Raw genomic sequence first — 27,762 nt, 5'->3', positions numbered from 1 at the left:
GCGACGCGTCTAGTTTTCTTTGAAATCACAAAGAAAAACAAAGTAATCTAAACATATCCGAAATGGTGAACTATTGCCTTCAGCTGTTCCAAACATGCAACTTTCCATGATCCATTTTAATAACAATTTATTTTAATAGAAGCCTTATAATTCTGGTGTTCATTTTTGTATATTTTTAAGCCAAGGTTACAGCAATACTCTGAAAGGCATACTCAGGAATGTGAACTTTTGTTTAGCAGTACAGCTGTATTTAAGTTGATAGTTAAGCATTACTAAATGCTAAATAAAAACAAAGTTACAACCGAATAATAATTGTTAATATCCCGTTATTTATCACATAATATGTGACTATTATGGGCTTTTTGAGTAATGGGGTACTACTGGCGAGAGTGCAGATAAACAATGTGGCCCCCCAGAGTGAGTGTGGACATTTAGTGGCCCTCACCATCTACAAAGTTGCCCACCCCTGCCCTGCTCTAGATCAGTGGTTCCCCCAAATAAATATGTATTTGGCCGTGAACCCCCACCTGAAGATATTTCGAGCCAGGGACCCCATACAAGATGTGTGTTGTTAAAATATATATATATAAAAATACAAATCTCTCCCATTTTTCAAGATTTTGTGAAAATAGCACATCTACTAGCTCACAACACGTCACATCATGGCGCGTTGTGAGCAAATAGCTGATGAATAGGGTTAGAGTGGGTAAACCGATTTTGATGGTTGATAATTTTGCTGGGGACCCCCTGGAACTCCCCCAAGGACCCCTGGGGGTCCCCGGACCCCACTGTTCTAGACAGAAAGATTTGATTGTATTCATTGAAGCTTGACTGACCTCAACTATTCAACACTACTCTCAAGCAAGATATCTTTAAAAAATAAAATAAAAACTACTGGCTGGATAGTCAGTGCTGTGTACCTTCAGGCTCTGCAGATGATATATCCTACTGATTTTGGGGAACCCATTGCCTTTCTTCTATTGTTTATATTACTGCTACTTTTACTACCACTAACATTTACCCTTTTAGCTTTCCATGTTTTCTTTCTTTCTTTCTTTCTTTCTTTCTTCATGTGTTTATATCCAGGACAGTGCACATTAATGAACATTTCAATCAATGCACATGATTGATTGCATGTAAATATGCTGGATTTAGCTAGAAGCTCATTTCCATCCGTAGTACCACATACACATACATCACAGTGACAACATGATGACAAACAGAGAAAAACTACATACAACTACCTACACATTAACAATAAAATCACACCCAGTGTGAAGTGGGCGGTGTGGTCATCACAGTGATGGAAGCTCACTTTAAAAAAAGTTTTTTTTTTTAAGTGCATAGTCCTATTTATAGGTTATTGATTTCATCATGTGTCTCGCTAGCCAATCACAGTGCTGAATAGAGTCAGCCAATAGAGTCAGCCAATCACAGTACAGCTAGGGGTGTACTAATGCTAGGGGTGTACTAATTATGAGCCTATCACAGTACAGCTAGGGGTGTACTAATGCTAGGGGTGTACTAATTATGAGCCAATCACAGTACAGCGAAGGGTGTTCTAATGAGGTGTCCCAACCCCACTTATAGGGGCGGCTACACCGCCCAAAAATACCATACCTAACAACCTAAATACCTGCTGTATAGTCTAATACCTAGCCAATAGAACATCAAAACACTATTTTGACACATCTAAGATTTAAAAAGTATCAATGGTCACATGTTTGAAACAATTTTAACCATAGTTTTAGTTGTGTTTTAAAAGTACACACGGTGGGGCTTTCCCTTGGCTTAGAGTGACTGGGAGAGTGGGAGGCTATTCCATTGTAGGCTTCCCTTGAAGGAGAGGACATTCAGCTTGAAATACAAGAATTCCACTTCCTATAAAGCTGCTACCAACTGTTTTGTATGTGCATGTGACAACACATATTGAACTTTCCATCAGGCCAAAGTGTCCGCTTGCTCACCAGATATCTGAAAATATAATAGGCAGATTGCAGGATGAACTCTACTGATTTTGGTGACACGGTCTACAGTGTGTCTGTTGTGATCTTATAGATCTGCTATTTTAAAAATATATATACATTTGCGTATAATGACATGCCCAAAATGGGGATGCTCTGTCTGTGGATGTTATAAATGTTTAACTAATGAAAAGTATGAACCAGAGCTTGTCGCTACATTATAACTACATTGCACACATTGGAACACACAGGTTCTCTTTTCCATTTCCTGAAAAGTTACGGTTTTTCCACCCGACAGCAACGATGTGAGTGCAGACATTCCGTGTCCCTCCACACAGCTCTGATAGACAAATACCCAGTCTGTCTCACATGAAGAAAACAGGATGTTATTGATAGCTAGGATATATTGAAGACCCATTATCTTGTTGTACATGTTGTACTATTTTCTAGAAATATTAATGTTTCCTGGAAGAGCTTGAAGAGACCACCAGATAAACGGCCTCCTCTCTGTCGTCTGTTATCTCCCATCTCCCTAACATTAACATTGGTGTGAATACATGACTGCTACTGTATAATGTACACCAACTTTTTGTTCCCTTCAATTCCCCATAAATCACGATGCTTTCTCCTTCTGCTACATATTGAAAAGGAATTGTTTTGACATAGTCTTTCCTCTATTGCTTTGACTCTAAGGTGATATAAGGATCTGATGGTAACAGAGATGTGTTCACATCGATAAACGGTCAAAACGTGGACAGCTTTTGTTATTGTTGTTAAATATTTTAGTTCTGTGTGTAGGCTGATGCTGAGTGCAGTCTATTTCTGTTCAAAAATAATAGTCCCAGTGCACATCAGAGCTGGTCTCCAAGGCAACTCGGAATGTCTCATGTGGACAGTGGACACCCTTATGAAAAAGAACGATTCCATTACATTACGCAGACGTCAGTGGGCGGATAGAGGGATGAGCATGAAATGAAGGAAGAAGGCACAGACACATTGTTATGACAGACTGAAAATAGACCAAATTGGTGCACGTCATTATTTATTTTCTTTAGCTTCCTTTCCTGCCTCCCCGTCCTGAATAGTCATCAATTATAACGTTGCTATCGGGCAGAAACCTTGTATCTCCTATCTCCATATTTCAAATGAATGTCCTCCTTTGTCGTAGGACATTGTGACCAAATTTTGTGAGCTTGTAGATCTGCTGTTTTTTTCTCTCAGCTGTTTTTGAAAAGGGAAAGTAGTCGTCGAGTTTGTGACCACATAATAACTACATTGGGTCCATCGGAACACAGTTTATTTTTTCCGTTTCCGGAAAAGTAACAGTTACATACAAGGTTTCCACCCGACAGCGACGATACGGTTCATGTAGACGTGCTGACGGTGACATCTGCAAGCTTCTGTCTTTATTTGCTGATCAGAACAGCAGAGGAGTGCTTACTGCCCTGATTTAACCTTATTGGGATCTTCTTTTTCCTTTTATCAGCAAAATTAGCGGTTCCATGTTTTCATTATTTTGCTTTTGCTTCCCCTTCTTCCTCTCTGTTCTCCCTACAGAGCACGGAGCAGGTCGCTGCGTTCTGCCGAAGTCTCCATGACATGAATCCCGCCGAGTGTGTGTCCTCTTCGCCCAGCCCGGACTCACCGTTCCCGCCGCCTGCCACCCCTCGACAACTTTCCGACGCCGACAAGCTCCGCAAAGTCATATGTGAACTGGTGGAAACCGAACGCACCTATGTCAAAGTCAGTATCAGTCATTGTTTTATGTGCAAGGGATGGATGATAGTGTGTGTGTGTGTGTGTGTGTGTGTGTGTGTGTGTGTGTGTGTGTGTGTGTGTGCGTGTGCATGTGCATGTGCATGTGCATGTGCGCGTGCAAGTTCTATCCTCGTACTGTGGTGTCAGCCACATACATCTCCAATTCTCTGTATTATATGACCTGTCCATATTTATACCTCCATCCCAAGAGACATGGCAGGACACAGCTGTGTCCTCGGCAGAATCTTGCTTAATCTTATCCCATCCAGTATAAATGTAGCTGGTTAGAATAACTTGGTAATAAGAGGTTTGACATGTGATAATGTCGATGCAATGTATAACGTAATACAATGATACAATGATACAATGATACCGCAGAGGCATTAGTGTCAATTAATGGAATTTGAGATAGATGTTAGACCACAAATCTGAAACAAGTGTTGTACATCATGGAAAAGGGGGCCAAGGAGCTACCGTAGCTATACAATGAAGAATCAAGAGTGCTTTGTAAAAGGTTAAATTACATTTATCTGCTAGCTCTGTGATTCTCAACCTTTTGAATTTCAAGGAGACCCAGTTTGGTATGCATTAGGCCACAGACCCCCATTTGATACAATATTTTATCTCTGGGACTCCAATCTACACTGTAAAATCCTCAGTGTTTATTTAACTCTGAGAGTGTACAAATTCTATGTGTACACTCTCAGAGTTACAGACCCATTAGGGTCCATTTGGACCCCTGGCGGTCCTCTGAACCGATGTTGAGAAACAGTGTAGCTGATACTGTACATATCTAACCGCATTTGCCAGTGCATACATAATATCTGATACGATCGTAATCATTATTTGCTGACACGTGGAAGCATTGACACGAGCAACCCCAGTAAATCACGATTTCACTCTTGTTTTGCAGGATCTTAACTGGCTCATTTCGAGGTACTTGACCCCGCTGCAGAAAGAGACATTCCTGATCCAGGATGAGGTATGTCAAATGGTGCCTGTACGCCTTTGAGGGGCAGTTGCCTTTTAAATGGCGCCGTTGTTAAACGCTCACCATTTCCTGGGAAGGTGTGTTATGTAATCATGGAGAGAGTTATTGTCGGGTACAAAGAGAGGAAACGCCAGGGCGTCATTGTCTGTTTGAGCATCTGTATGACCAACACTATTGGTGTAGTAATGGGATTAGTAACAAATGCAATTTGTCTATTCAGAAAAGGCTAAATCTCTTGTGAAATTATCATGTTGATTACGAGACAAATTCATTACCGTTTCTTTTCTTTTTCTTCCTTCTCTTTAGCTGGATGTGCTGTTCGGGAACCTGCCTGAAATGGTGGAATTCCAGGTCGAGTTTCTCAAGACACTGGAAGATGGCACCAGATTAGTTCCAGATCTGGAGAAGCTGGAGAGAGTAGATCAGTTTAAGGTATACTTTCTCTATGTACACCAAATACATACTGTATACTATATGTACACCATACTGTATATGGCCTTTCGAGGCTGCCTCTCAGAGCCATTGTTTGAATAACACCTCTTCCCCCTTTCACAGAAAATCCTTTTCTCCCTGGGAGGCTCTTTCCTATACTATGCAGACCGCTTTAAGCTCTACAGCGCGTTCTGCGCCAGCCACACCAAAGTCCCAAAGGTCCTCGTAAAGGGTGAGTAAATCAGGTCTAGGTAAACATTCCTCTGTGGAACAAATTGAGGTTCTATCTATCCATCAGCCCTCTGCTGTCTCTGACAAGGCCCCATAAATCCACAGTTCAGAAATGTCAGCCAGCCAGTTGTCCATTTGACCTCTGCATTCTTTTAACTGTGTAGCCCCCATGGCTAAAGAAACCTGTTACGTGCTGTAATTTATAATGTACAAACTCGGTTCTGCTGTCTATAGCCACACCCACTTCCATATCCCCTGGAATGCACAATTTGCATGTGTACAATTTTAAACGTGTGTCCATCACTCATTCCAGCCAGGACGGATGTTAACTTCAAGGCCTTCCTAGATGAGCGCAACCCCAAGCAGCAGCACTCATCCACCTTGGAGTCATACCTGATAAAACCCATCCAGAGGGTCCTTAAGTACCCCCTATTGCTCCGGGAGCTGTACTCGCTCACAGACCCAGACAGTGAGGAACACTACCACCTGGACGGTGAGACCTATAGCCACGTGGCTCAACTGATCTGACATCTGTCACCAACAGAGGGCCACTAGCAGGCCTCATTTGAGAAGATGAATTCATCTTGACAACAGAGCATTGCTGTGAAACCCCACACACACGCACGCACGCACGCACGCACACACACACACACACACACACACACAGTGTAATTGGCAGTGGTGTAAAGTAACTAGGTATATTTACTCAAGTACTGTACTTAAGTACAATTTTGAGGCACTTCTAGTTTTCAGTACTTTTACTTCTACTCCACTAAATCTCCACTACATCTCAGAGGGAAATATTGTACTTTTACTCCACTACAATTATTTGAAAAGTTTAGTCACAAGTTACTTTGCAGATATAAATCATTACATTATAAAACATATATTAACCACTTCAGCCCTATTTTATACCTATAGGCTATTTGAAGATAGCAGATCTACAAGCTCACAACGCGACGCGTTGTAAGCTTGTAGATCGTCTGTTTTCAAACATTTTAGTACTTTTACTTTCGGTACTTTAAGTACATTTTAATACCAATACTTTTGTACTTTTACTCAAGTAGATGTTGAATTCCGGACTTTTACTTGTAACAGAGTACTTCTACATTGCAGTATTGATACTTTTACTTAAGTAAAACATCTGAGTACTTTTTCCACCACTGGTAATTGATCAACTGTTTAATTTAATTGTCTTCTCATCTGGTCTGTTGCAGTTGCCATGAAAGCCATGAACAAGGTTGCCAGCCACATCAATGAGATGCAGAAGATCCATGAGGAGTTTGGGGCAGTGTTTGACCTGCTGATCACTGAGCAGAGCGGTGATAAGAAAGAGGTACGCTGGAGGAACTCTGCTTGTCCTGTAAATCTGCTGTTTATAAAAGTGTATATGGACTGATGATGGTGTGTGTGTGTGTGTGTGTGTGTGTGGTGTGTGTGTGTGTGTGTGTGTGTGTGTGTGTGTGTGTGTGTGTGTGTGTGTGTGTGTGTGTGTGTGTGTGTGTGTGTGTGTGTGTGTGTGTGTGTGTGTGTGTTGTGTGTGTGTGGCAGGTTGCTGATCTGTCCATGGGTGACCTGCTTCTTCACACCAGCCTGGCATGGATCAATCCACCCACCTCCCTCGGGAAATGGAAGAAAGAGCCTCAGCTAGCCACATTTGGTATGTCTTTGAAGGACGTTCGCTTGGCTGACATCGTAATGATTAGGTTATATCAATGTTATTAACTGAACACTGCTACCAGTCCCACGTAGAATGGTGGAGGGTGTCTCTGAAAATCCTATTTAATTGTCCTTTTTTTGTTTTGTTCTTAATTTGCAGTGTTCAAAACGGCAGTGGTCTTTGTGTGTAAGGAAGGTTCCAAACATAAGAAGAAGATGGTAGGTTGTCCTCCACAAGTCATCAGAATAACAAATCCAGCCCACAATTACCACTTTCAGAATTGGCCCGGTGGGTCAAACTTAACCGTGGGCTGTTTTATGAACCACATTCAGATAATGTAATATAAGCTCACTTCACCCATTTTTTTTGTGTTCTGCTGTAAATCTCTGTTCAACATTTGAATTGCAAACAATATTTTTCATTTGTGATCGCTGTGTGTTTGAGCGTGTATCTAATATCACTCTCTCCGTGTAATTGCTCATAGGGCGGCTCCCATCGAGTCTCACTCTCTGGATCTTCTGAAGAGAAAGACCCATTCCGATTTAGTCACATGATTTCAACTGATGCCCTTCAGGTCCGAGCCTTGGCCAATGCTGGTAGGTGATTGGTTGGGCTATGTGGTATTTTCAAGTATTGATTTTGTAACGTTCTGTACTCTGCTGCCCGAGTGTTGTGATGATATTTTCAGTGATTACAATTTTAAATCTGGGTCTCGCCAGAGTGCTCGATATATGAGGTCATGAGTATTCATTGTTCCCTCAGATGGCGAGGGCACTGCAGTGTGCGAAATAGTCCATACCAAGTCCGAGTCCGAGGGAAGGCCAGAGAGAACATTCCAGCTGTGTTGTAGGTAAGGGGACCCCTCTGTAATGACTCACCACTGGACCTTGAAGTTCTTTCGCTACAGGTGAAGTCTTGACAGCCGCTAACTCTTGAGTGAATAAATGACCATAATAACGCCTTCCTCTTTTCCCTCAGTTCCCCAGAGAGCAGAAAGGACTTTCTGAAGACTGTCCATTCCATCTTGAGGGAAAAACACCGGCGGCTGCTTTTGAAGACGGAGAGCTTACCTCTCAACCAGCAATATGTGCCCTTCGGGGGAAAACGCCTATTTGCCCTCAAAGGGGCCCGTCCGGCCATAAACAGAGCAGGTAAATCTGGTTCATCAGGGGGATTGCTTCAGGTGTACTATTTCTATATACTCCTGAGAGGATGGGTAGACCTCTAGACCTGACACAATTATTACATAATTGCCTAATTGCCTAAAATTGCCAAAAATTGCGGAAATAGCAGATCTACAAGCACACAACACGTCGGCGCATTGTGAGCTTGAGACCGACTATTTCCCCCGTGTTTTTTTTATACTAGAGGTACACCTACGTTGCACCGCCGATCCGACTGATTTGCCCACATATAGAGATCTCTGTATCTGTCAGTCCTTGTCCCTTCTATGCCCATATATGCAGATCCATGATGTCATCAGTATATGCCCATATATGGGCATGCCTCCTTTCGTGCCCATATATGGAGATCCCTGATGTCATCAGTATATTCCCATATATGGGCATGCCCATTTTTGTGCCCATGTATGACTGACTGATTTGTTTGCGTCTGATGCCATGACAACACATCTAGGTTAGACAACACACTCCATATTTGGGCGTAGCTACATTGGGAACTCCTTATATGGTTATGGCTAAGTCATGGTGACATGAGCGTGACGTCAGAGATCCGCCCGCCGGCCAGCCCGTCCTCCCTTAAGCTTATTTTAAAATAGGATTTTGAAAGTATAAAATTATTAAATATGTCAGTCATTTCTTTATATATTTATGTTATTTGTCATATCTGTCCCATGCAATTTCTGTTTACAAAGCCTTTACAAAACGTTCGAATGTTAATGCCAAAAACTAATAATGAAATCGTTAATCGCAATTATATGTATGAATTTCATGACCGTGGCAGCCCTAGTGACCTCCTGTGTTTGGCTTCACAGTGTCCGTTCCGACCAGGACTCTCGGGAGGAGGAAGCTTGTCCGTAATCGCTTCACCATCGACACCGACATTGTGTTTGATGGCGAGCCTGAGCAGGAGGACCTCACTTCACCTCAGGAGCCGCACGGACAACAGCAACAACAGACTGAGTTATCAGGGGACACAGACCGCTGGGTAGAAGAACAGTTTGATCTAGAAGAGTACGAGGACCAGGAAGAGGTGAAGGAGACGGACATCCTGAGTGACGACGAGGACTTCTGCCAATTAACCAAAGGGCCACCCATTGAGCCTAACCTGGAGGGCCCCATCATGGCCCTTTCCCTGGACACTGGGGTAAAAAGAGGGGATGAGGACCCAGAGTGTCTCCAGTGTCCCCTCACTGGCGGGAGCGTGAAGGAGGAGCAAGGGAATAGGGATGGGGCGGAAATCTGGGTTCGCAGGCAGCATTCAGATGGCCCCCCAGATGGTGGCACATAAATGCAAAGCTACATAACACAAGCAGAGGGATAGTGCCTGACTCAGAGCTTTATATAGGCTTCATAAAAAGAAAGACGTGAACTCATGAAATCCCCACTAACAATGCATGAGCATTGACATGTATCGCACAGCTATTAAAAGATATATCCTTATGAATTATGTTGAATGCTTTTTTGTACAGATAAAAGATCATGGGTGGAGCAATACAGGAAATTCAGAGTGAGGGATGTTTATTCCAATTAGTTGCTATTAGTTTGAGACCAGTTGTAAGCTTTGAGAGATGGACTTACGGTACAATCATGAAATCTAATCAATTGTTTTGATTAGCATGGTTTGCACATATAGGCAGCTTTCTTGGGTTCTGCCTGCTGTTGCCAAATTTTGGTATTGTGAACACATTAATCCTTCTGTGTGTGACTCAGATATATTATCATAGTTAAGGGCTGTATATTATTTGAATTTGTCGTTCAAGGTTTAGAATATACTATGACATGGTTTAGTTAAGTCATGCAAAGTTAACTGTACATTTGTACATGACAATACACTGATATGTTTTTGGAGTACATTTATTGGTTATGTACAATACAGGATTATGTTCTTTTGTTTTTTCAAATGGAAAGCTACCTACCCTGTAATTATTTTTTGTCTGTTCTTTTATTATATAGAATAGCACAAATTTGTTATATTCCCTTCCTCACAGAGGCTAAGGGATATTAATTTGTTTTAACTTAACAGAATCCTGTTTTACTTGAACTTATGTTTGCTGTTTGTTTTGTGTTTTAGTTTTTTTTTGTGTTTTACTGTGAAATCATTTTGTCCAATACAGTGTAACGGCCATTCAAAGAACACACTGTTATTCATTATTAACACTTTACATGTTCACTCTGTTGAAGAGAACTTGCACATCATCTACATGGAATGAAAAAAAATATTCTTCATATGTAATGTCACCAAGAAATGTTTTTATTTATTCATATTCATCACTTAGTTAATTTCATCTGTGAATCACCACACCAGATAGTAGTTTTTGTTTTGTTTTTCCCATAAAGAAAGTCCAAATTTGCTGAAGCAATCAAGGGGAATGAATAGTGAAAGAAATCATCCTTGTAAAATGACCCATTGTGCTACTAAGACTGCATTTTTATTACTGTGTGTGTGTATATAGGAGAAATGTATTGATATCATAATAAATACACTTGTTTCCTATTCAAATTCACTACTCTCTTCTGTATGATAGACTAGACCAGCAAAGATTTAAATGAAATACATGTCAATAAGTTGATAATAAGCACAGAAATTACATAAATGAATCTCATTGTGTCTCCATATCATGGTCAGTATCATGTGACATGGCACTGACCCGATGCTGACCATGATACTGACATGATGCTCACATGATATTGACATACTGACATGACAGGCTTTCTCCCTAGGAAGTAAGATAATAATTACATAATAAGCAGTCCAGTTTAATGTAAAATCTGATATTTGGAAATTGATGAGGTGTTTTCTAAATTATATAAGCAACACGATACACAAAAACAAAACAACAACAAAAAAGCTTAAATTTGAATTGGGTGTGGAGGGCAGTAAGGGACCTGGATATTGGATAGGGGGCACTGGCCCAAAAAAGGTTGAGAAACACTGATAAATGGTAAAGTATATAGCCTGTCACTCTGGTTGCACTGTAATAATGTAATGTAATGAAAGTCCTTTATTTCTATCCCATCCCCCAGTTGCCCAAAACATTGTCCTCACATGCCCCATGCGAGAGACAGAATGATGGAGGGAGGTAGGACATGCCTCCAGGTGGAGATATGCGCTCTAATGCGCAAACTCTGCTGGTTCTCTGTGCTAATGTCAGTGGCAGCAAGGTAAGTAATCAATCTATGAGCTCTAAAATCGATGCGTAGTTTTGGCAGGTTTGGTCCTCCACACTCCACTAATGCATTTGTGGTGTGTGGTGAAGTCACCCTCTCAGTGCCCAGAGCTGTGCAGACAGCACTGGAAAACAGTTTGTGATGTGAGGAAAGCACATGAACGCTCAGACTTGCGTGAGAATGACAGTAAACAGGTAATCGATGCTCCTGCCCCAGAGCGATTCACTTAAGACAGATGCCAGTTTCCAGAACGACTTTGAAAAACAAAAACCTGAAACTCATGAACACCACGGAGGCTCTCAGCATTTCTAGGGCATGTCGCAGCTGGTTAATTATGGAGCAAACCCCTATGATCAGACTCGGAGAAAGCACTCAAAGCCTTAAAAAAAGAAGAAGAATTGAAACCAGACTTCCCACTTGAAATGCTTTGAAAGAAAGAGGAATGCCCATTCTATGGTTTACTGGAAACAGCTTGAAAATATTGATTGTTTATTCAAATAAGAGAGCATCCGTGGCAAGAAGAATAAAGCGGCACCAAACCAGGGACGGTTTAAGTCTCAAGGAGGCCCCTGGGCCAATTATCTTTTAGTCTCTGGCCTTGGGCCCATGGGCACTACTGACCCCCTTGGCCCAGTCCATAATCTGTCCATTGTACCAAACACAAAACAGCATAATTCATAGATTTTTTTCCCCCTTCTTTTTTCCCCTTAGCATTTCTGCTTTATTTTGATAGTGAAAGTGAGAGAGAGACAGGAAAGTCGTACGGAGTGGAATGGCACAGTCCGGGCAGCTGGCCAGGAGTCGAACCGGGGACACTGTGTAGAAGGCATTTTGCACCCGTGTGGTATGCGCCCTAACCATTCGGTTATCGGGTCGCACCCATAATTCATGGATTGCGTTTGGGGTTGAAAGACATTTTGAGAACATTAACGCTTACTGACAAGCATACGTTATTCTGAAAGGAAGGTTCAAGAGAAGTTCAGGAAAATGAGGCAGTACTTAATTATTCCCAATCTCATCGCACCATCTGTCAATGTGTGTGTGTGTGTGTGTGTGTGTGTGTGTGTGTGTGTGTGTGTGTGTGTGTGTGTGTGTGTGTGTGTGTGTGTGTGTGTGTGTGTGTGTGTGTTTATAACAGATCATAATTCTTTCAAGTGATGTCGTGTGAAGGCTGCAAGGTTTCTAAGCAACTGTGCAGTGATTAGCTCTTAAACGGTCTGCATTTATGAAGTTTTTTTTTCCAACGTGCCTTACAGCGTATGGTTTTGCATTCACACGCAGGCGGCAGGAAGCCGCCTGAGTCACCAACCTGCTTGTCGGCAGCAGTCTGAGGTTCAGTGTCTTGCTCAAAGACACCTCGACTTCAACCCCCCTCTTTTGGAGACACTGTCCTCTTCACCTGTCATTGAACACAACATTTCCCGGCTCAGGGGAATTGAGTACGTTGAATAATGGAGTCAATCAGCAAATCGCCAGTGTCAGCATGGCAGCCTTGGCCCCAGACGCTCTCTAATCTATGGTTCTCCTCATGGTGAATTTGGTGAAATCTCCTTTTTATGTCTTCCACTGCTCTTCCACATTCTGCTGCCCAGCCTCAGGCTGAAACCCCCACATTACTCCCTTGTCAATCACCATGCCCACCACAAAGGGCCTTGTGCTTTTAGGGGAAAGATAATTCCCATTGTACTGTAGATCTGCTGCGCCGGGCCCCCTGTATTGACTGACAGAGTGATAAAGTGGGCCAGTGTTATACTGTCAGAAGATCTTCAGACTCATATCTTACCCAAGATAAGGTGGCATGGGCAAGACTCAGAGCGTTCACTTCCCTTTTATCTGATGAAGCCAAGGGCAGAATGAGAATGAGCTAATTTACTTCTGGGAGGAAAGGAGGCAGGCGGACAAGAACAGGAACAAACCATTTTTTTAAGCTTTGTAAAAATGCACTTTTTTTCTTGTTATTTCTTCGTTCTTGTTATACACTATATTAGAAGCTAGTCTTCTCCATGCAATAAACTGACTAGGGGAAATAGGATGGAAGCTATTAATAATAATAATAATACAAATAATATTAGCTCAGATTTATATAGCGTTTCTCTAAATTCCCAACGTCGCTTTACATAAAATAATTACTATATTACTATATAATAAGGTACTATATTAGTACCTTATGGATTTCAGTATTTATTCACACAGGGACAAAAGCGATAATAATAATAATAATAAGATAATGTAAAGAAAATGTAAAGGCAGTGCTGTTTCAATATAACTGTTTTTGAAACAAACAAAAAAATAGGCATGGCCGGGTTTCCCGAGGCTAGTATAACTGAGACCAAGTATTTGTAATCACAGTCACGTACAGCAGGTGGCACACAACGTCTATATTCTATCCACAATATTGTGTCTGACCCCAAACTCCACATGCAAATCCCACACACCAATAACCCCATTATTATCCCATTATCAAACATTGATTTGACTGTAGGCACAAAAGGTCCATTTTTTAATGCAGTTTTTATAGAAGTTACTTCTCAGAATAACTTTGGCCATAATTAGCACTTTTCTTTTTTTCTTAATAAAGAGCCATACCACCAACAATTTTGGTGAGAAACTCACTTTGGTTTAATTCTTACACAGTAGCCTGAAATCCTTAGTTCCAGTTTATCCATTTGTAACTCTGCAGTGTACAAATGTAACCAAATGGACTGTCCCGGGTCCATTTGGTTACACTTTTTACACTCTCAGAGTTAAATTAACACTGAGGATTGTACTGTGTATGGCTCAATGCCACTAGTTGCAATCAATCTACTAGTGAAGTATCAGAATCAACTTTATATTTTGTCTTTTTTTCGTGCACGGCTGCATGCGCGCTCCATAATTTTGTGGTATGTATTCCATGAGAAGAGAGAGGATAGAGGTAGAGTGAGAGCAGAAGGAAAAGAGAAACAAAGTTAACAACGACAAATACTAAAGATATACATATAGGGATAGCAGGTATATACATGATTGAATAAATAAATTCACTATGGCGGCTGTTTGGAACATATGCTCATAGCCTGGCAGTGACATGGTGAATGTGAAATGGTTTTCTGAACAGGAAGTGGTGTATCTGTTTACGTTTGAAGCAGCTATGGAGATAAAGTCTGTGTCACTCACCAAACCTGTTCAACTGGCTTCCTAGTTTCTGTTCCTGCTTTCTCATCTCTGGTTCTTTCTCTCTCCTTCTGATCTCTCCCCCTGACACTCTCTCTCTCTCTCTCTCTCTCTCTCTCTCTCTCTCTCTCTCTCTCTCTCTCTCTCTCTCTCTCTCTCTCTCTCTCTATTTGTTAAAGTAAAATGATACCTACCCAGTGTATTACCCTTACAAGTGTGTGAGTATATTTTTAACTCTCAAGAAAGGCGTGGCTTTCCAGTAGCCTGGGTTACGCCCAACATTTTGATATGCTTCTTTTGTCTCAACCAACATCCATTTTCTTTCATCATAACAAAGAAAAGAAAGGAGTTTTAATGTAATTTATGCTGAATCAATACAGGAACCAGAGAAGCATAATATGGACTTACACAGTGGTGGAAAGTAACTAAGCACACATTTTACTATACAATTTTGAGGTATATTTACTTTACCAATGTTTTATGCTTTTCTATTACTCTAGTTATACTATATACTATAAGGTAGGACTACAAGTTACTTTGGAGATTTGGATTATTAATTTTAAAAAAAACATACATTAGCCACTATTGTATACTAAGACTATTTGAAAATAGCTGATACAAGCTCACAAAACATGACCAAGTAAGTACAAGCATTAAGCAAGCAAGCAAGTACATGACCATATATGTGCATAGTCATAGTGGATCTTTGGCTCTGGACAACCAGATCTCCATATATGCCTATATAATGGGCATATGGGGTTTGTTTAAGGTTATGCGAGTCATAGTGACATGCCTATACTGTACATGGGCTTATGGGGTTTGTTTATGGTTATGTCAGAGTGACGTGGCCGTGGTCCTGCCTGTATGGGCGTATGGAGTTTGTTTATGGTTATGTTCTGAGTCAGAGTGACATGGCCGTGGTCCTGCCTATATGGGTATATGGAATTTGTTTATGGTTATACTTGAGTCAGAGTGATGTGGCCGTGATGTGCCGGCCCTCCGGCCGGTCCTCCCTTAAGCCAATTTTAATATAATATGTATCACCTGGGTGGAGGAGAAGTGGATATTTCTTTATCCAGGATAGACACACTATTTCTGTAGTGGAGCTTTACAAAAAAGAACAGAGAGCGGTGTGGCTAATGGGCCTCACACTGCCAGCAACGAAAATGATATGCTATCAATCACAAACTCCTAGAGGACAACACATCTCAAACTAATGACCACAGCTCTAGCATAATAAAGGCTGGATAATAGAGCTAGTATTAGTGTATCAGTGGGACAAACTGCCTTCAGCACCAAGCAGTAAACAACAACTACAGATGGGAAACAAAAATCTGTTTGTTTCCCAAACCAGTCGGATGGCATAGCATGGAGATCCTATCTTAGCTATGAAGCCAGCCATGTAAGAACGTCAGTGTTATGGACAGAGTCCTTTATTTATTTTTCTCCGGGGAGGCGAGAGAGACATTCGTCTTGAACCATGAGAGCGAAACCGGAGGTCATAGCCTTGGTTCTGGGCTTCATCGGCCTGTTTGGCACAGTTACCATCACCGCCCTACCCATGTGGCGGGTAACAGCTTTCATCGGAGCCAATCTCATTGTCATGGAGACACTGTGGGAGGGCTTGTGGATGACGTGCTACCGGCAGGCGAACATCAGGATGCAGTGCAAGGTGTATGATTCACTGCTCATTCTGCCCGCCGACATCCAGGCATCCCGGGGGCTGGCGTGTCTGTCCGTTGCCCTCACCTTCGTCGCCCTGCTCATCACAGGATGCGGGACGAGAGCTGCCAACTGCTGCCGAAACAACGTGAAGGCTAAGAGCATCACTTTGGTGACCGGGGGGTGCTTGTACCTATTGTCCTGTCTGATCACGCTCATCCCCGTCTCCTGGACAGCCTACGATATCATTAATGACTTTCATGACCCCCGGCTGCAAGACCCACAGAAACGGGAATTAGGAGAGGCCCTCTACATAGGCTGGGCCACTGCTGCCTTGTTACTCAGCACCGGGGTCATCCTTGTGTACTGCTACGCCTCTCGTAGGTTGAAGGATAAACAGCCCTACACTGATGTATTGAAACATGACACAGTAGCATTAGACAGGATTCCCTCCATCTCTTACAAACAGACTCAGTATGTATGAGGAGCTGCGCACACTTTTTAATTGAACATATCACTGGTATGTTAGGGCAGTGGTCAACCTTGGTCAGTGAACTGAACTGGGGACCCCCCCACCCTGATAAGAACTTGGAATGTAGGAAGTTGAGGCATTACATTTAGTTTGACTCGGTTCCACAGATAAATATTGTGAAAATAGAGGATCTATGAGCTCACAACGCCTCGTAACGTGAGGCGTTGTGAGCTTGATGTAGATTGGCTGTTTTCAAAATGTTTGCCTCTTTCTTATATTATTTGACAATTTTGTCCAATGTTTGACCTGTTTATATAGTATAGTTTGTTGATTACTTTTGATGCAGTAATGATCTTTTTTTGGGGGTATTGAAAAGGTCTTAAAAGTCCTTAAATTGTCACTTCACTTTCATCTTGTGGGGATCCCCCTGGGGGTCCCGACCCACAGGTTGAGAACCATTGTGTTAGGGGACATGTGGTACTCTGATATTAGAACATACTTCATAATATTATGCCCTTCTTTTGTTGTTTGTTTGTATGGTCATTAAAGTGTATGCTGCCCTTGCTACTGTTGTGCAAGCAATTCTGTTGTTGAGGTTGAGTTTTGTTGGTTGTTGTTCTTTGTCTTAATACATGCTTCATAGTCAGGCAGCGGCCATTGTTAATAAGCTGTTCTCAATTATTTATAAACAACAGATTTATAATTAAAACATTTTAATCTATTTTAATCTATTTTTTTGTAAGAAATGATTGCCTAATGTTTGCCAGAGAATATAAACTGTAGTGTAGAGAATCCCATTTGTTCTTAACCACATGGAATTTAGTGTCCCTATTCTGGGCATGTCATATTAGGGAAATAAAAACATTCAGCACAAATAGCAGACCTACAAGCTCACAACGCATTGCATGCGTTGTGAGCTTGCAGAACGACTATTTTTGTTAAAGAGATTTGGTGTACATGGTGGTCAAAACACCATTTGTTTGAACAATTTTGTACAAAGTAGGGATGCACCGATATATCGGTTAACATCGGTATCGATATTCTTTTTTGCTGGTTAAAGTTACAGGAGTTAGGAGGCAATTATATTGTGTTTCTGCAGATTCTAAACAGTTATTTCTTATAATGAAGATTTATTTGTTTCCCAAAAAAGGGGGAAATAATAACACCAAAAACGAAATAAACAAATATCTGTATCAGTATCGGCCATCGGTTGAATTGTTATTTTAAACATCGGTATCGGTATCGGCCAAGAATTTCCATATCGGTGCAACCCTAGTAAAAAGACTAATAGAATACACACATCACTTGGTTGAGGTGCTGGGTTAGAAAGTATCATGAAGAAAACAAATAAGCCTGCACACTAATCTGCTCCAATGTAATTCAATGACAACATTTCGAGCCAAGGCTCTTTATAGGGTCAAATACTTTTGTCCGATGAACAGCCTTGGCTCGAAACGTTGTCATTAAATTACATTGAAGCAGATGAGTGTGCGGGTTCATTCTTTTGACAATGTTGTGAGATAAGAATAGTATACACTACATACGACCATTTTCAAATTATATAATTTTCCGGAGCATATCTCTGTGTTTTGTGAGAACTATTTCAACTAAAAGGCCAGAATCCAAGCCAATAAAATATGAATTATGCAACATGTCTCTGTAATTGCAATCTTATCAGTGTGCCAATTGAACATTTTTAGAAATACTTTGATATAGCAGGTATCCAAAGCCACAAAAGCAATCCACACACAATAGCATATTTTTCATGTGTCAAATACTGTACGACATACAGTATATGTATGCATATGCAGTGGTGGAAAGTAACTAAGTACATTTACTTAAGTACTGTACTTAAGTACAATTTTGAGGTATTTGTACTTTACTTGAGTATTTCCAATTTCCAATACTTTTACTTCTACTCCACTACATCTCAGAGGCAAATATTGTACTTTTACTCCACTACAATTATTTGAAAACTTTAGTTACTAGTTACCTTTCAGATATAAATTATGATATAATGAAACATACATTAACCACTTTAGCCTTATTTTATACATAGGCTATTTGAAAATAGCAGATCTACAAGCTCACAACACGTCGCTTTGCGACGCGTTGTGAGATCGGCTATTTTCAAACATTTTTGTACTTTTTATTTTGGTACTTTAAGTACATTTTGATGCCAATACTTTTGTACTTTTACCCAAGTAAATTTAGAATTCCGGACTTTTACTTGTAACTGAGTACTTCTACAGTGCAGTATTGATACTTTTACTTAAGTAAAACATTTGAGTACTTTTTCCACCACTGTGCATATGTCAAATACAACCTGCCTAGAATCACCTCATAATGGGTTGTTTTATTTTGTGTCGAAGAGGACAAGCAAACTCCACAGTTTAATTAATGAGGTGAGAACGGCTGGTAGTCTGGCAGTGTTTTCTTACGTTGAAACCAATCCCACTCAGGTTGCTTTGCTCCACACCTTTTACCAGCTCCATTTACATGTAAGCCAGGGGACATTTTGACACCTGCGATCCCTGTGTCACTTTCTGAGAGCGAGGAACAAGAAACTCAAGTATCTGATACAAAATGTTATTGGAATCACTGACCAATCCCATTAGATGCTCAAGAAAATAAAATAAATGCCACAAATATGTTATAAACTAATATGTCAAAAGTAGTTCTCAATGTTTTTCGGAGACAGGAAGAGACATATTTTTAACTAAACTTCTGTGAACAATGGAATAGCATCGCCATGTATAATATACAGTGGTGTAAAGTAACTAAGTACATTAACTTAAGTACTGTACTTAAGTACATTTTGAGGTATTTTTTTACTTTACTGGAGTATTTCCAATTTGCAGTACTTTTACTTCTCACTCCACTACATCTCAGAGGCAAATATTGTACTTTTCTCCAATACAATTATTTGAAAACTTGAGTTACTAGTTACGTTGTAGATTTTGATTATTATTATTACAAAACATACACTAACCACTTCAGCCCTATATATATTTTGGCCATTTGAAAATAGCCGATCTACAAGCTCACAATGCGTCACGATGCAACCCATTGTGAACTTGTAGATCTGCTATTTTCAAAAGAAAACTTTTCTCTTTGAAAACTTGTGAAATGGGACATTCTGCATAATTAGTCATTTTACTTTTGGTACTTTAAGTGCATTTTTATGGCAATACTTTTGTACTTTTACTCAAGTACATTTTGAATTCCGGACTTGTACTTGTAATGGAGTATTTCTACATTGCAGTATTGCTACTTTTACTTTAAGTAAAGAAAATTTTTACTTTTTCCGACGATGATAATATATATTTGATATGTTTTAATATCAATGATCCAAACTTCACAACACTAGCCAACAATGTAGTCTATGTATGGTTCAACAAAATATTATTGTTTGTGCATTTGGTGCCCAAATATTTCCCAAACAATGGCAGACATGTTTTTTCCCCCCATTTTTCCCTTATTTTTTTTCTCTTCTTATTTTTTTAAAAGGATGGATATCTGATATCCCCTTTTTTTTAAGAGGATATCAGACTTTGAAGTTCTTGACCACAACACCTTTGTTCATACTGGTCTATATGTTTTCATGAACAATAACACTAGACTAGGTAGGTGTGTCAACTGTCAAGCATCTTGGTGCATGCAATGCAGATTAACCAGTATGGCCGCATGACATTAGCATAGTTTCAGGGGTGTATAAATTCCTGACCTTGTCTGTTTCCTCTCATTCATTTCATCAGCTGTGAAAGGACAGACACAGGGCTCTGTCTTTAGCTCTCAAATCTGTAAGCCACAATGGCTTCTTACGCTGCCTACAGTGGCTATGATGGTAAACCACCTGCACCTCAGACTTATGCAGCCTCTTACTACGACGGCAAAGCAGCCGAAACGTACGAGTCTGTGTACGAGGAAAAGCTGAAAGCTGAAAAGAAGGACCGTAAGGAGGCCATCTGCTGTGAACTTATTGCTTTGGTTATTGGCTTCATTGGACTTGTTGGAGTGGCAGCCGTGACAGGGCTGCCAATGTGGAAGGTAACGGCCTTCATCGAGGAGAACATCATCGTGATGGAGACCCGCTGGGAGGGCTTGTGGATGAACTGCTACAGACAGGCCAACATCAGGATGCAATGCAAGGTGTACGACTCTCTGCTGTTTCTGCCCGCTGACCTGCAAGCTGCCAGAGGTCTGATGTGCGCCTCCGTGGCCCTCTCCGTCTTCGCCCTCATTACCTCTGCCGTGGGAATGAAATGCACGAAGGTGGTGGACCATCGGGCTAAAACCAAGCACGTGGTGCTCGTGGCCGGCGGCTGCCTGTTCCTCTTGGCTTGTATCACCACGATTATCCCCGTCTCCTGGACGGGTCATGTCATCATCAGGGACTTCTACAACCCCCTGCTGATCGACGCGCAGCGCAGGGAGCTGGGAGAGGCCCTCTACATCGGCTGGTGTACCTCAGCTTTGCTTTTCGTAGCAGGGGTGATCTTGCTGTGCCGCCACGCTCCCCACACCCAGGCGGAAGATGAGCGGGTTGTTTACAACCCGAACCCAGGAGCAAATGTGTATCAACCTGGATATGGATACCAACCATACACATACCAGCCTGCTTACACCTACCAGCCTGCCTACTCTGCACCCCCTCCGGGATCTGTAATATACACACCCAACCAGTTCCAGTAGGGGGAAATTCATCAGACAAATCATAGACAGTTTTGGACTTTCACTGTCCTCTGAGTGCCCGTTTTGGGGATTTTTTCCCCCCTTACCTATAGCAAAGATAATCAAGGAACTGGATTGGGTATTGCTGGAAATGCCCCAAGCTGTAATTGCTTTCTCAAGGAGAGACAAGTATGTTGCAGAACTGTGTGGAATGTACTGGGGGACGGATTGCAGTAAAGCTTATTTTATTTTGAATAATTGATAGTTATTAGTTATTGCTAAATCACATTCCATGTAATGAGATGAGAGAACAGTGTTTCTATTATTGCTTTGAATGTACAATACTTAAACATAAAATGATGATGCACAAATGCACTAGGCCTTTTTCAGATTTTATACTGAGATCTCACTATCATTGTAGAGTACAAACATGTTTACTTTTCTACAGCACTAGACTGAATATTAGGTCAAATGTGAGGTGAAATAAAGTGGAAAAAAGTGCAACAAAATTATCTTGTTTCTTGTTTTTCTATGATGTCACAACATTTGTATTGTCTCCACTGTTGTCACAAATCGTCACCTTGCTAAACTAATGGCCTAAGTAATTTTTTGCCTTTGTGACTTAAGCCAAAATAGACAATTTTTTTGGCCTAAGTCACATGGTTTGGTGACTTAGGCCAAATTATTTACTGATTTAGGCCATTACATTTTTTTTTTTTTGGCCTAAGTCACGTATTTAAACCTATTTAAATCTCTTATGTTACATAACTGACAGACAGTGTTATTTTAATTTTAATAGTCATAATTTTTTATAAACATTTTGGGTGAAATGATTAAGAAATATCATATCGTTTTGGATCAGTTTTTTATTTTTCCTGAAAAACTTTAAAAAATGGCATAGGCCATTAGTTTAGCAAGGTGACGAAATGCTCCTGGACCAGTAAAACCAGACTTGGTTTTACAGGTTCCACCCACTGCACATCCAGTGCTACTAGCCTACAATTTAGACATTTAGCAAATGCTCTTATCCAGAGTGAGTTACAAGGTCTGGACCTTACAAGTGCAAAATGTGAGTAAATGGCATTAACCAAAGTCAACAAACGACAGGGAAAATAGTCACATAGGTAGAGTGAAAAAAGAGAACAACGTAGTGTTACAAATAAACTAGGACACCTGGTAAATATCAAACCTAGTGTATAATGTCAAAACAACATGCTATCCAAATAACATACTTAACATTTGTGGTCAAACAAAACAAATATAAATAACAAATAAACATGTGAAACAGTTACCAACATAATATCTGCATAGTAACTAGCATTAAATGCTATTATGCTGCTTTGATAAACCTTACAAGAAGGGTTACAAGGAAAGATGAGTGATGGGGAAGGGGGGGGGGGGGCGTCTGAAAAGGTGAGTATTTATGCTGTGGCAGAAAATGGAGAGACAGTATGCAGTTCTGATTGTAAGGAGCTAGGAGGGAGTGGTGGCCAGGGTATTTTAGGGAAGGTTCAAACTTGCTTCCTCCTTTAAGGAAGATGACATGCACAGGTGATGACATGCACATGCACAGTGAAGATGACAGGAAGATGACATGCACAGTGATGACATGCACAGGTGTGTGCGCATGCGCACACCCCCCCCCCCCCCCCTCAAACACACACACACACACACACACACACACACACACACACACACACACACACACACACACACACACACACACACACACACACACACACACACACACACACACACACACACACACACACACACACACACATTTCCTTTATTGCTCTGATTCCTGGAAACTGCTGAGTCAGCAATACATTGTGTAAGTTCAGGTATCTGTGTTAGAGTGAGGGCACATTCAACTATTGCATCACAAGTTAGTTCTTGAGAATAATTAGTGGTGTTGACTGGGAAGCAGCAGTAGCCTCCTGTAATACATCCCAGCTCTCTGATTCCTGGAAACTGCTGAGTCAGCAATACATTGTGTGTACAATTACTGTATTTATTATTCTATTAACACATTATATACCTACAAATCACAAGTACGTTGACCTGTTATATTGATGTGCCGTAGATGCACAATTTGTGATGGCTGGCAGTGGGGCGGCAGTGGCTCAGGTGTAGAGTGGCCGGTAGAGCGGCCGGATGGCAATGTGAGGTTCCCAGTTCGATCCCGGGCTCCCCCAGAGTTAGTGTCGAAGTGTCCTTGAGCAAGACACTAAACCCCCAATTGCTCCCGATGAGCAGGTTGGTGGTGCCTTGCATTGTTTCCACCGCCATCGTTGTATGAATGTGTGTGTGAATGGGTGAATGTAATGCACAATTTATGTAAAGCGCTTTGGATAAAAGCACAATATAAATGCAACATTATTTTTTTTACCATCTTACAAATGATAACCGTCCTGGCAAAAATAGCCTACAGCGCAATGCGTTGTGAGATCTGCTATTTTTGCGATTCATACGAGAAATAGGCCTCAGCTTTCATCAGATCTAAGAAGCGGGGTTCTCCAAGGAAAAAAGGTTGGGAAACACGGTGCTAGGGGGGGTGGCAGTTGCCATCCTCGTCACCCCAAATGACCCCCCAGTAGGCACTGGAAATGTACCAGAAATGTGTTTAGGACCACAATGGAAACAAGTCCGAAGGACTTTTTTGTGTTATCCTTTAAATGTCTGACTGTACCTCGTGCTGTTTACATTTCTGACCAATAAAGTATTCAGTCAGTCAATCAATTTATGTATTTTACAATGAATGAATAGCGTTTCTGACAGCATGTTGTTGCATTCCAAAATATTCTCGGCTGCTAAGAACCTGCAGCGTTCCTTTTTGAGCGTTCCTTCAGTATACAGTAGACAAATGATGTAATGACAGCAGAGCTGCTAGAGGTGTAACCAAAAATGATTACTGACATGAACGTTAAACAGTATGACTTTAATAAACTAGTCAGGTCTTTTCAGCTATATTTAACATCAATAGCATTAATAAACTAGTCTCGAGTATCTTCGTCTATATTAGTCTCACATGGTTTCCATTATATCTACCGTTCTGATCTGAAGGTCAGAATCAGAATCAGAATGCCTTTATTGTCATTGTAAGCTCTGTATACAACAAAAGTAGAAGTGCCACTCTATTGGTGGAAATTCAAACATAAAAACACAATTACAATGAAATAGTATTACAAATACTAATATCCAAATAAATTAAGGATCAAGATAAATAATCAGTATTACACATGATGATAATAAAGTGCACGGTAGATAGCAGCTAATCACTAATATTCTACTCTCAAGTGCTTTCAGCTATATTTACCCTTTTAATCTCCATAAACTAGTCTGAAGTTGTTTTGTTTAAATCTACCCTTAGTAATTTCTAAACTAGTCTGGATTATTTTCAGCAATACTGTATATCTACCTTCATAGTAACTAATCAACTATTTCTTTAAAATATAATTGCAGGTCCACCTCAAATGTTGACCTGTACCCCAACATCCGTATGGATTCACTCTCATCTGTGTAAACATATCAATAAAGCCGTGCCCATGGTGCGATGAGAGTACAGTCAGCACAGATAGTGTAGGTCGCAAGTCAACCTCTAATATAGCACTATAGTCTTAAGTCTTGTTGCCTAACTAAACTTATAATAACCATTTGTCTCAAGTTTTATTTCTTCAGTTATATCTAACCTTACAATAATGACTCAAATAGTCTCAAGTCTAGTTGATGTGCATAACGATAACCTAATATATTAGTGTGCTCATTGTACACAATCTAGGAGTGTAAGTTGAGACCTGTGAATAAACAAAGTGGAAGCTTACTACAGCTCACATGATAGGTGCACAAAGGGAAAAAAAGAGTCCTCGAGGGTTCTGTTTCATAGCAACAGGTCAGAGTTCCCACCCCTCCCATTACGGTGTTTCTTCCTCAGGGAGGAGGCAGTACAGGTGCATACACAACAGTGCCTCTTCCACTGGGATGCACGGTATAGAGTGAACCTGCTTCCCCCTCTGAGCAGTCACCATTCAGACACCACTGTTTCTCTGAACCGGGATCAATAAGAGGAAAAGGACGATGGCTAACTCATCACTGGAGGTAGTGGCTCTTTTACTGACCTTGATTGGACTCATTGGGGCGGCTGCAAGCACTGGGATGCCAATGTGGCGCGTCACGGCTTTCATCGGGGAGAACATCATTGTGTTCGAGACCCGCTACGAGGGGCTTTGGATGAACTGTTTTAGACAAGCAGATATCAGGATGCAGTGCAAGGTGTACGACTCTCTCCTGGCGCTGTCCTCTGACCTGCAGTGTGCCAGGGGCCTCATGTGCTGCTCCCTGGCCCTGGCCGGGCTGGGTCTGATGATCGCTTTGTTTGGGATGCAGTGCACCTCCTGCATCCAAAACACACACAACGACCGGGTCAAGCGCATAGTCCTCGTCATCGCCGGGAGCATGATCATCGGGGCTTGCATCTGTGTCATTATCCCAGTGTCCTGGACGGGCCATGTCATTATCAGGGACTTCTACAACCCCCTGCTGATTGACGCCCAGCGGAGGGAGCTGGGAGAGGCTCTCTACATCGGTTGGGTGGCCTCTGCTTTCCTGTTCGCTGGAGGTTGCATGTTTACCTGCTGCAATATACAGAGTGAGGACAAGGCATCAGACAGGTACATGTACTCCAGGAACTCCCAGTACATGGCCTATCCTCAACATCCCCTACACCCCCAGCAGCTGGTGATGCCTCCCCAGCAGCTGGTGTATCCTCCCCAGCAACAGCCCCAGCCTCTTCTCTCCAGACATCCCTCCAACCAGAGCTACAACTACAGCCACTACAGCCACCACTCCAGATACCCCTCTGTACGCAGCGCTGTGGCCATTCTCTGAGCACTGAGCACAGGTAATGATGAGCTCAGTTACGCTCAAACGGAACACAAGGAACTTTAAAAGACCAAAAAACTTTTTTTTAAGCCATGACTGTATACATTTCGAAACATTTTGAAAAAGCTTCTTTAAGTTCAATGACTAGATTTACAAGACAAAGTTAATGTAGGCTATGAAGATTTGTTTTCTATGTTTATGAATGTACTTATGTTAATTTGTTGTTGAAGAGCACTAGTGGGAATGTTGCATATGATAAAAAAAAATTGGAGCCTTAGTAGTGAAATAGGGTAAGGCTAATACACATTTTCATTACTTCTGTGTTGATTGTAACATTTCATGTGGTTTTTGTCACCTGATATGGATGACAGTGGTCCATAGCAGTGACTGAAACTTGAATATACTGTATAAACATTCATGTACAAAGTACTTGGGTTTATTGTTGAATTTCTATTTGGAAATGGTATTTGCTACACTGCCTGGAGTGTGTACTTTTATAGAGATATATATTCTATGCTGGTTTTCACATAGCTAGCCCCCAAAATCAGCTGTTTCAGACCAGCGTACTTTTATCAATCAGGAAGAAAGAAAAATGCATTTCAGCCAGTCCTCTTTTAGTTATTATATTATTATAATACAGAAGTTCCCAGACACCAACCAACTGCATCATCTCAGTTTCAGTTCCCATGTAGCCAAGGGAATCTTTCTATATCATCCCTTTTGCCCCGTCTATCTCCACTGCAATAAATGGCTAAAATTGATATACAATTTGCTAAATTATATAAAAAAGAAAAGAAAATAAGAGGGAAATGTAGGCTCCAGATCAAAATAAGTAATATAAATATTCAGTGAAATAACTACAGGAAACAGGGAAATCCATTGTTTAATATTATAGATCAAGATACGTCTAAGTAACCCACACAAATACTCTAACATAATTGAATATCACATTAAGAGTTTAATATCAAGGCATGACAATTGAACAAAACCTTTAATAGGATCTTTTTCTTTCACCCACAGGTTTAATAATGAATAATTCATCAGATAAGACTTAATGTAGCCCTTTGGGAGTATTTACTATTTACACCAGACTACAGCGAATGTCTATGTAAACATGAAACAAAGACAATAAAGACTGCTTGTTTAAGGTGTAGGCAGTAGGTTCAGAAGCAACACAGCCATAGGGCTTAGCTTCTGTGTAAACAGAAAACGAATGGCTGACCTCACAGGCAGCATGATCACGTGACATCATTTGCAAGTCACTTTGAATGAGATACAGGACTGTGGATCACAACTGATTGTTGGGCCACTGACAATCGACTTTAGATCATTTGAGACTGTTAAATGAAAATGTATTTTACCCATGTGTTTTTCCTCACATATTTCTATTCACTAAAAATATTTTGTATACATGTCATATTAGTTTAATAAAGAAAATCCACTTTTTATGAACTGACCTGAAGAGCCTAACAATTTATAAACGCCTTTCTTGTTAAGTATAGTCATGGCATTACAATAATATTTTGTGATGCAATGAA

The 27,762-nt window shown here is 41.0% G+C and overlaps 4 protein-coding genes across 5 annotated transcripts in view; all 4 read left to right on the top strand.

Annotated features, from left to right (window-relative positions):
- The window catches only part of LOC308085079 (rho guanine nucleotide exchange factor TIAM1-like), a 58,505-nt gene extending 47,850 nt beyond the window's left edge, over nt 1-10,655 (top strand). For both annotated transcript variants that reach the window (XM_080428139.1, XM_080428140.1), the window contains exons 16-27: nt 3,522-3,707; nt 4,636-4,704; nt 5,020-5,145; nt 5,269-5,377; nt 5,690-5,869; nt 6,594-6,712; nt 6,928-7,036; nt 7,196-7,254; nt 7,521-7,632; nt 7,799-7,886; nt 8,015-8,187; nt 9,030-10,655. In XM_080428139.1, the coding sequence (XP_080284265.1) occupies nt 3,522-3,707; nt 4,636-4,704; nt 5,020-5,145; nt 5,269-5,377; nt 5,690-5,869; nt 6,594-6,712; nt 6,928-7,036; nt 7,196-7,254; nt 7,521-7,632; nt 7,799-7,886; nt 8,015-8,187; nt 9,030-9,505 (1,806 nt within the window). In that variant the 3' untranslated portion in view covers nt 9,506-10,655. The remainder of the gene's footprint in view (nt 1-3,521; nt 3,708-4,635; nt 4,705-5,019; nt 5,146-5,268; nt 5,378-5,689; nt 5,870-6,593; nt 6,713-6,927; nt 7,037-7,195; nt 7,255-7,520; nt 7,633-7,798; nt 7,887-8,014; nt 8,188-9,029) is intronic.
- Nucleotides 10,656-15,981: 5,326 nt separating this feature from the next.
- LOC308085090 (claudin-17-like) lies at nt 15,982-18,233 on the top strand. The gene has a single exon (XM_080428153.1). The coding sequence runs from the start codon at nt 16,016-16,018 to the stop codon at nt 16,679-16,681; it is 666 nt and encodes a 221-aa protein (XP_080284279.1). The 5' UTR covers nt 15,982-16,015; the 3' UTR covers nt 16,682-18,233.
- A 2,196-nt stretch (nt 18,234-20,429) lies between these two features.
- On the top strand, nt 20,430-21,852 carry cldn8.2 (claudin 8.2). Its single transcript, XM_080428151.1, has one exon. It carries the CDS (start codon nt 20,483-20,485, stop codon nt 21,362-21,364), a length of 882 nt encoding a protein of 293 aa, XP_080284277.1. The 5' UTR covers nt 20,430-20,482; the 3' UTR covers nt 21,365-21,852.
- A 3,431-nt stretch (nt 21,853-25,283) lies between these two features.
- On the top strand, nt 25,284-27,651 carry cldn8.1 (claudin 8.1). The gene has a single exon (XM_080428152.1). The coding sequence runs from the start codon at nt 25,421-25,423 to the stop codon at nt 26,228-26,230; it is 810 nt and encodes a 269-aa protein (XP_080284278.1). The 5' UTR covers nt 25,284-25,420; the 3' UTR covers nt 26,231-27,651.
- The last annotated feature ends 111 nt before the right edge of the window (nt 27,652-27,762 follow it).

The sequence above is a fragment of the Gymnoscopelus braueri genome (genome assembly GCF_963280865.1).
Source record: "Gymnoscopelus braueri genome assembly, chromosome: 5".
Taxonomy (NCBI): Eukaryota; Metazoa; Chordata; class Actinopteri; order Myctophiformes; family Myctophidae; genus Gymnoscopelus; species Gymnoscopelus braueri.
The sequence above is the reverse complement of the archived record's forward strand: the minus strand, read 5'-3'. Positions and strand labels throughout refer to the sequence as shown.

Excerpts from the sequence above, each read along its gene's own strand:
- LOC308085090 (XM_080428153.1), top strand. The coding sequence starts at position 16,016 with ATGAGAGCGAAACCGGAGGTCATAGCCTTGGTTCTGGGCTTCATCGGC.
- cldn8.2 (XM_080428151.1), top strand. The coding sequence starts at position 20,483 with ATGGCTTCTTACGCTGCCTACAGTGGCTATGATGGTAAACCACCTGCA.
- cldn8.1 (XM_080428152.1), top strand. The coding sequence starts at position 25,421 with ATGGCTAACTCATCACTGGAGGTAGTGGCTCTTTTACTGACCTTGATT.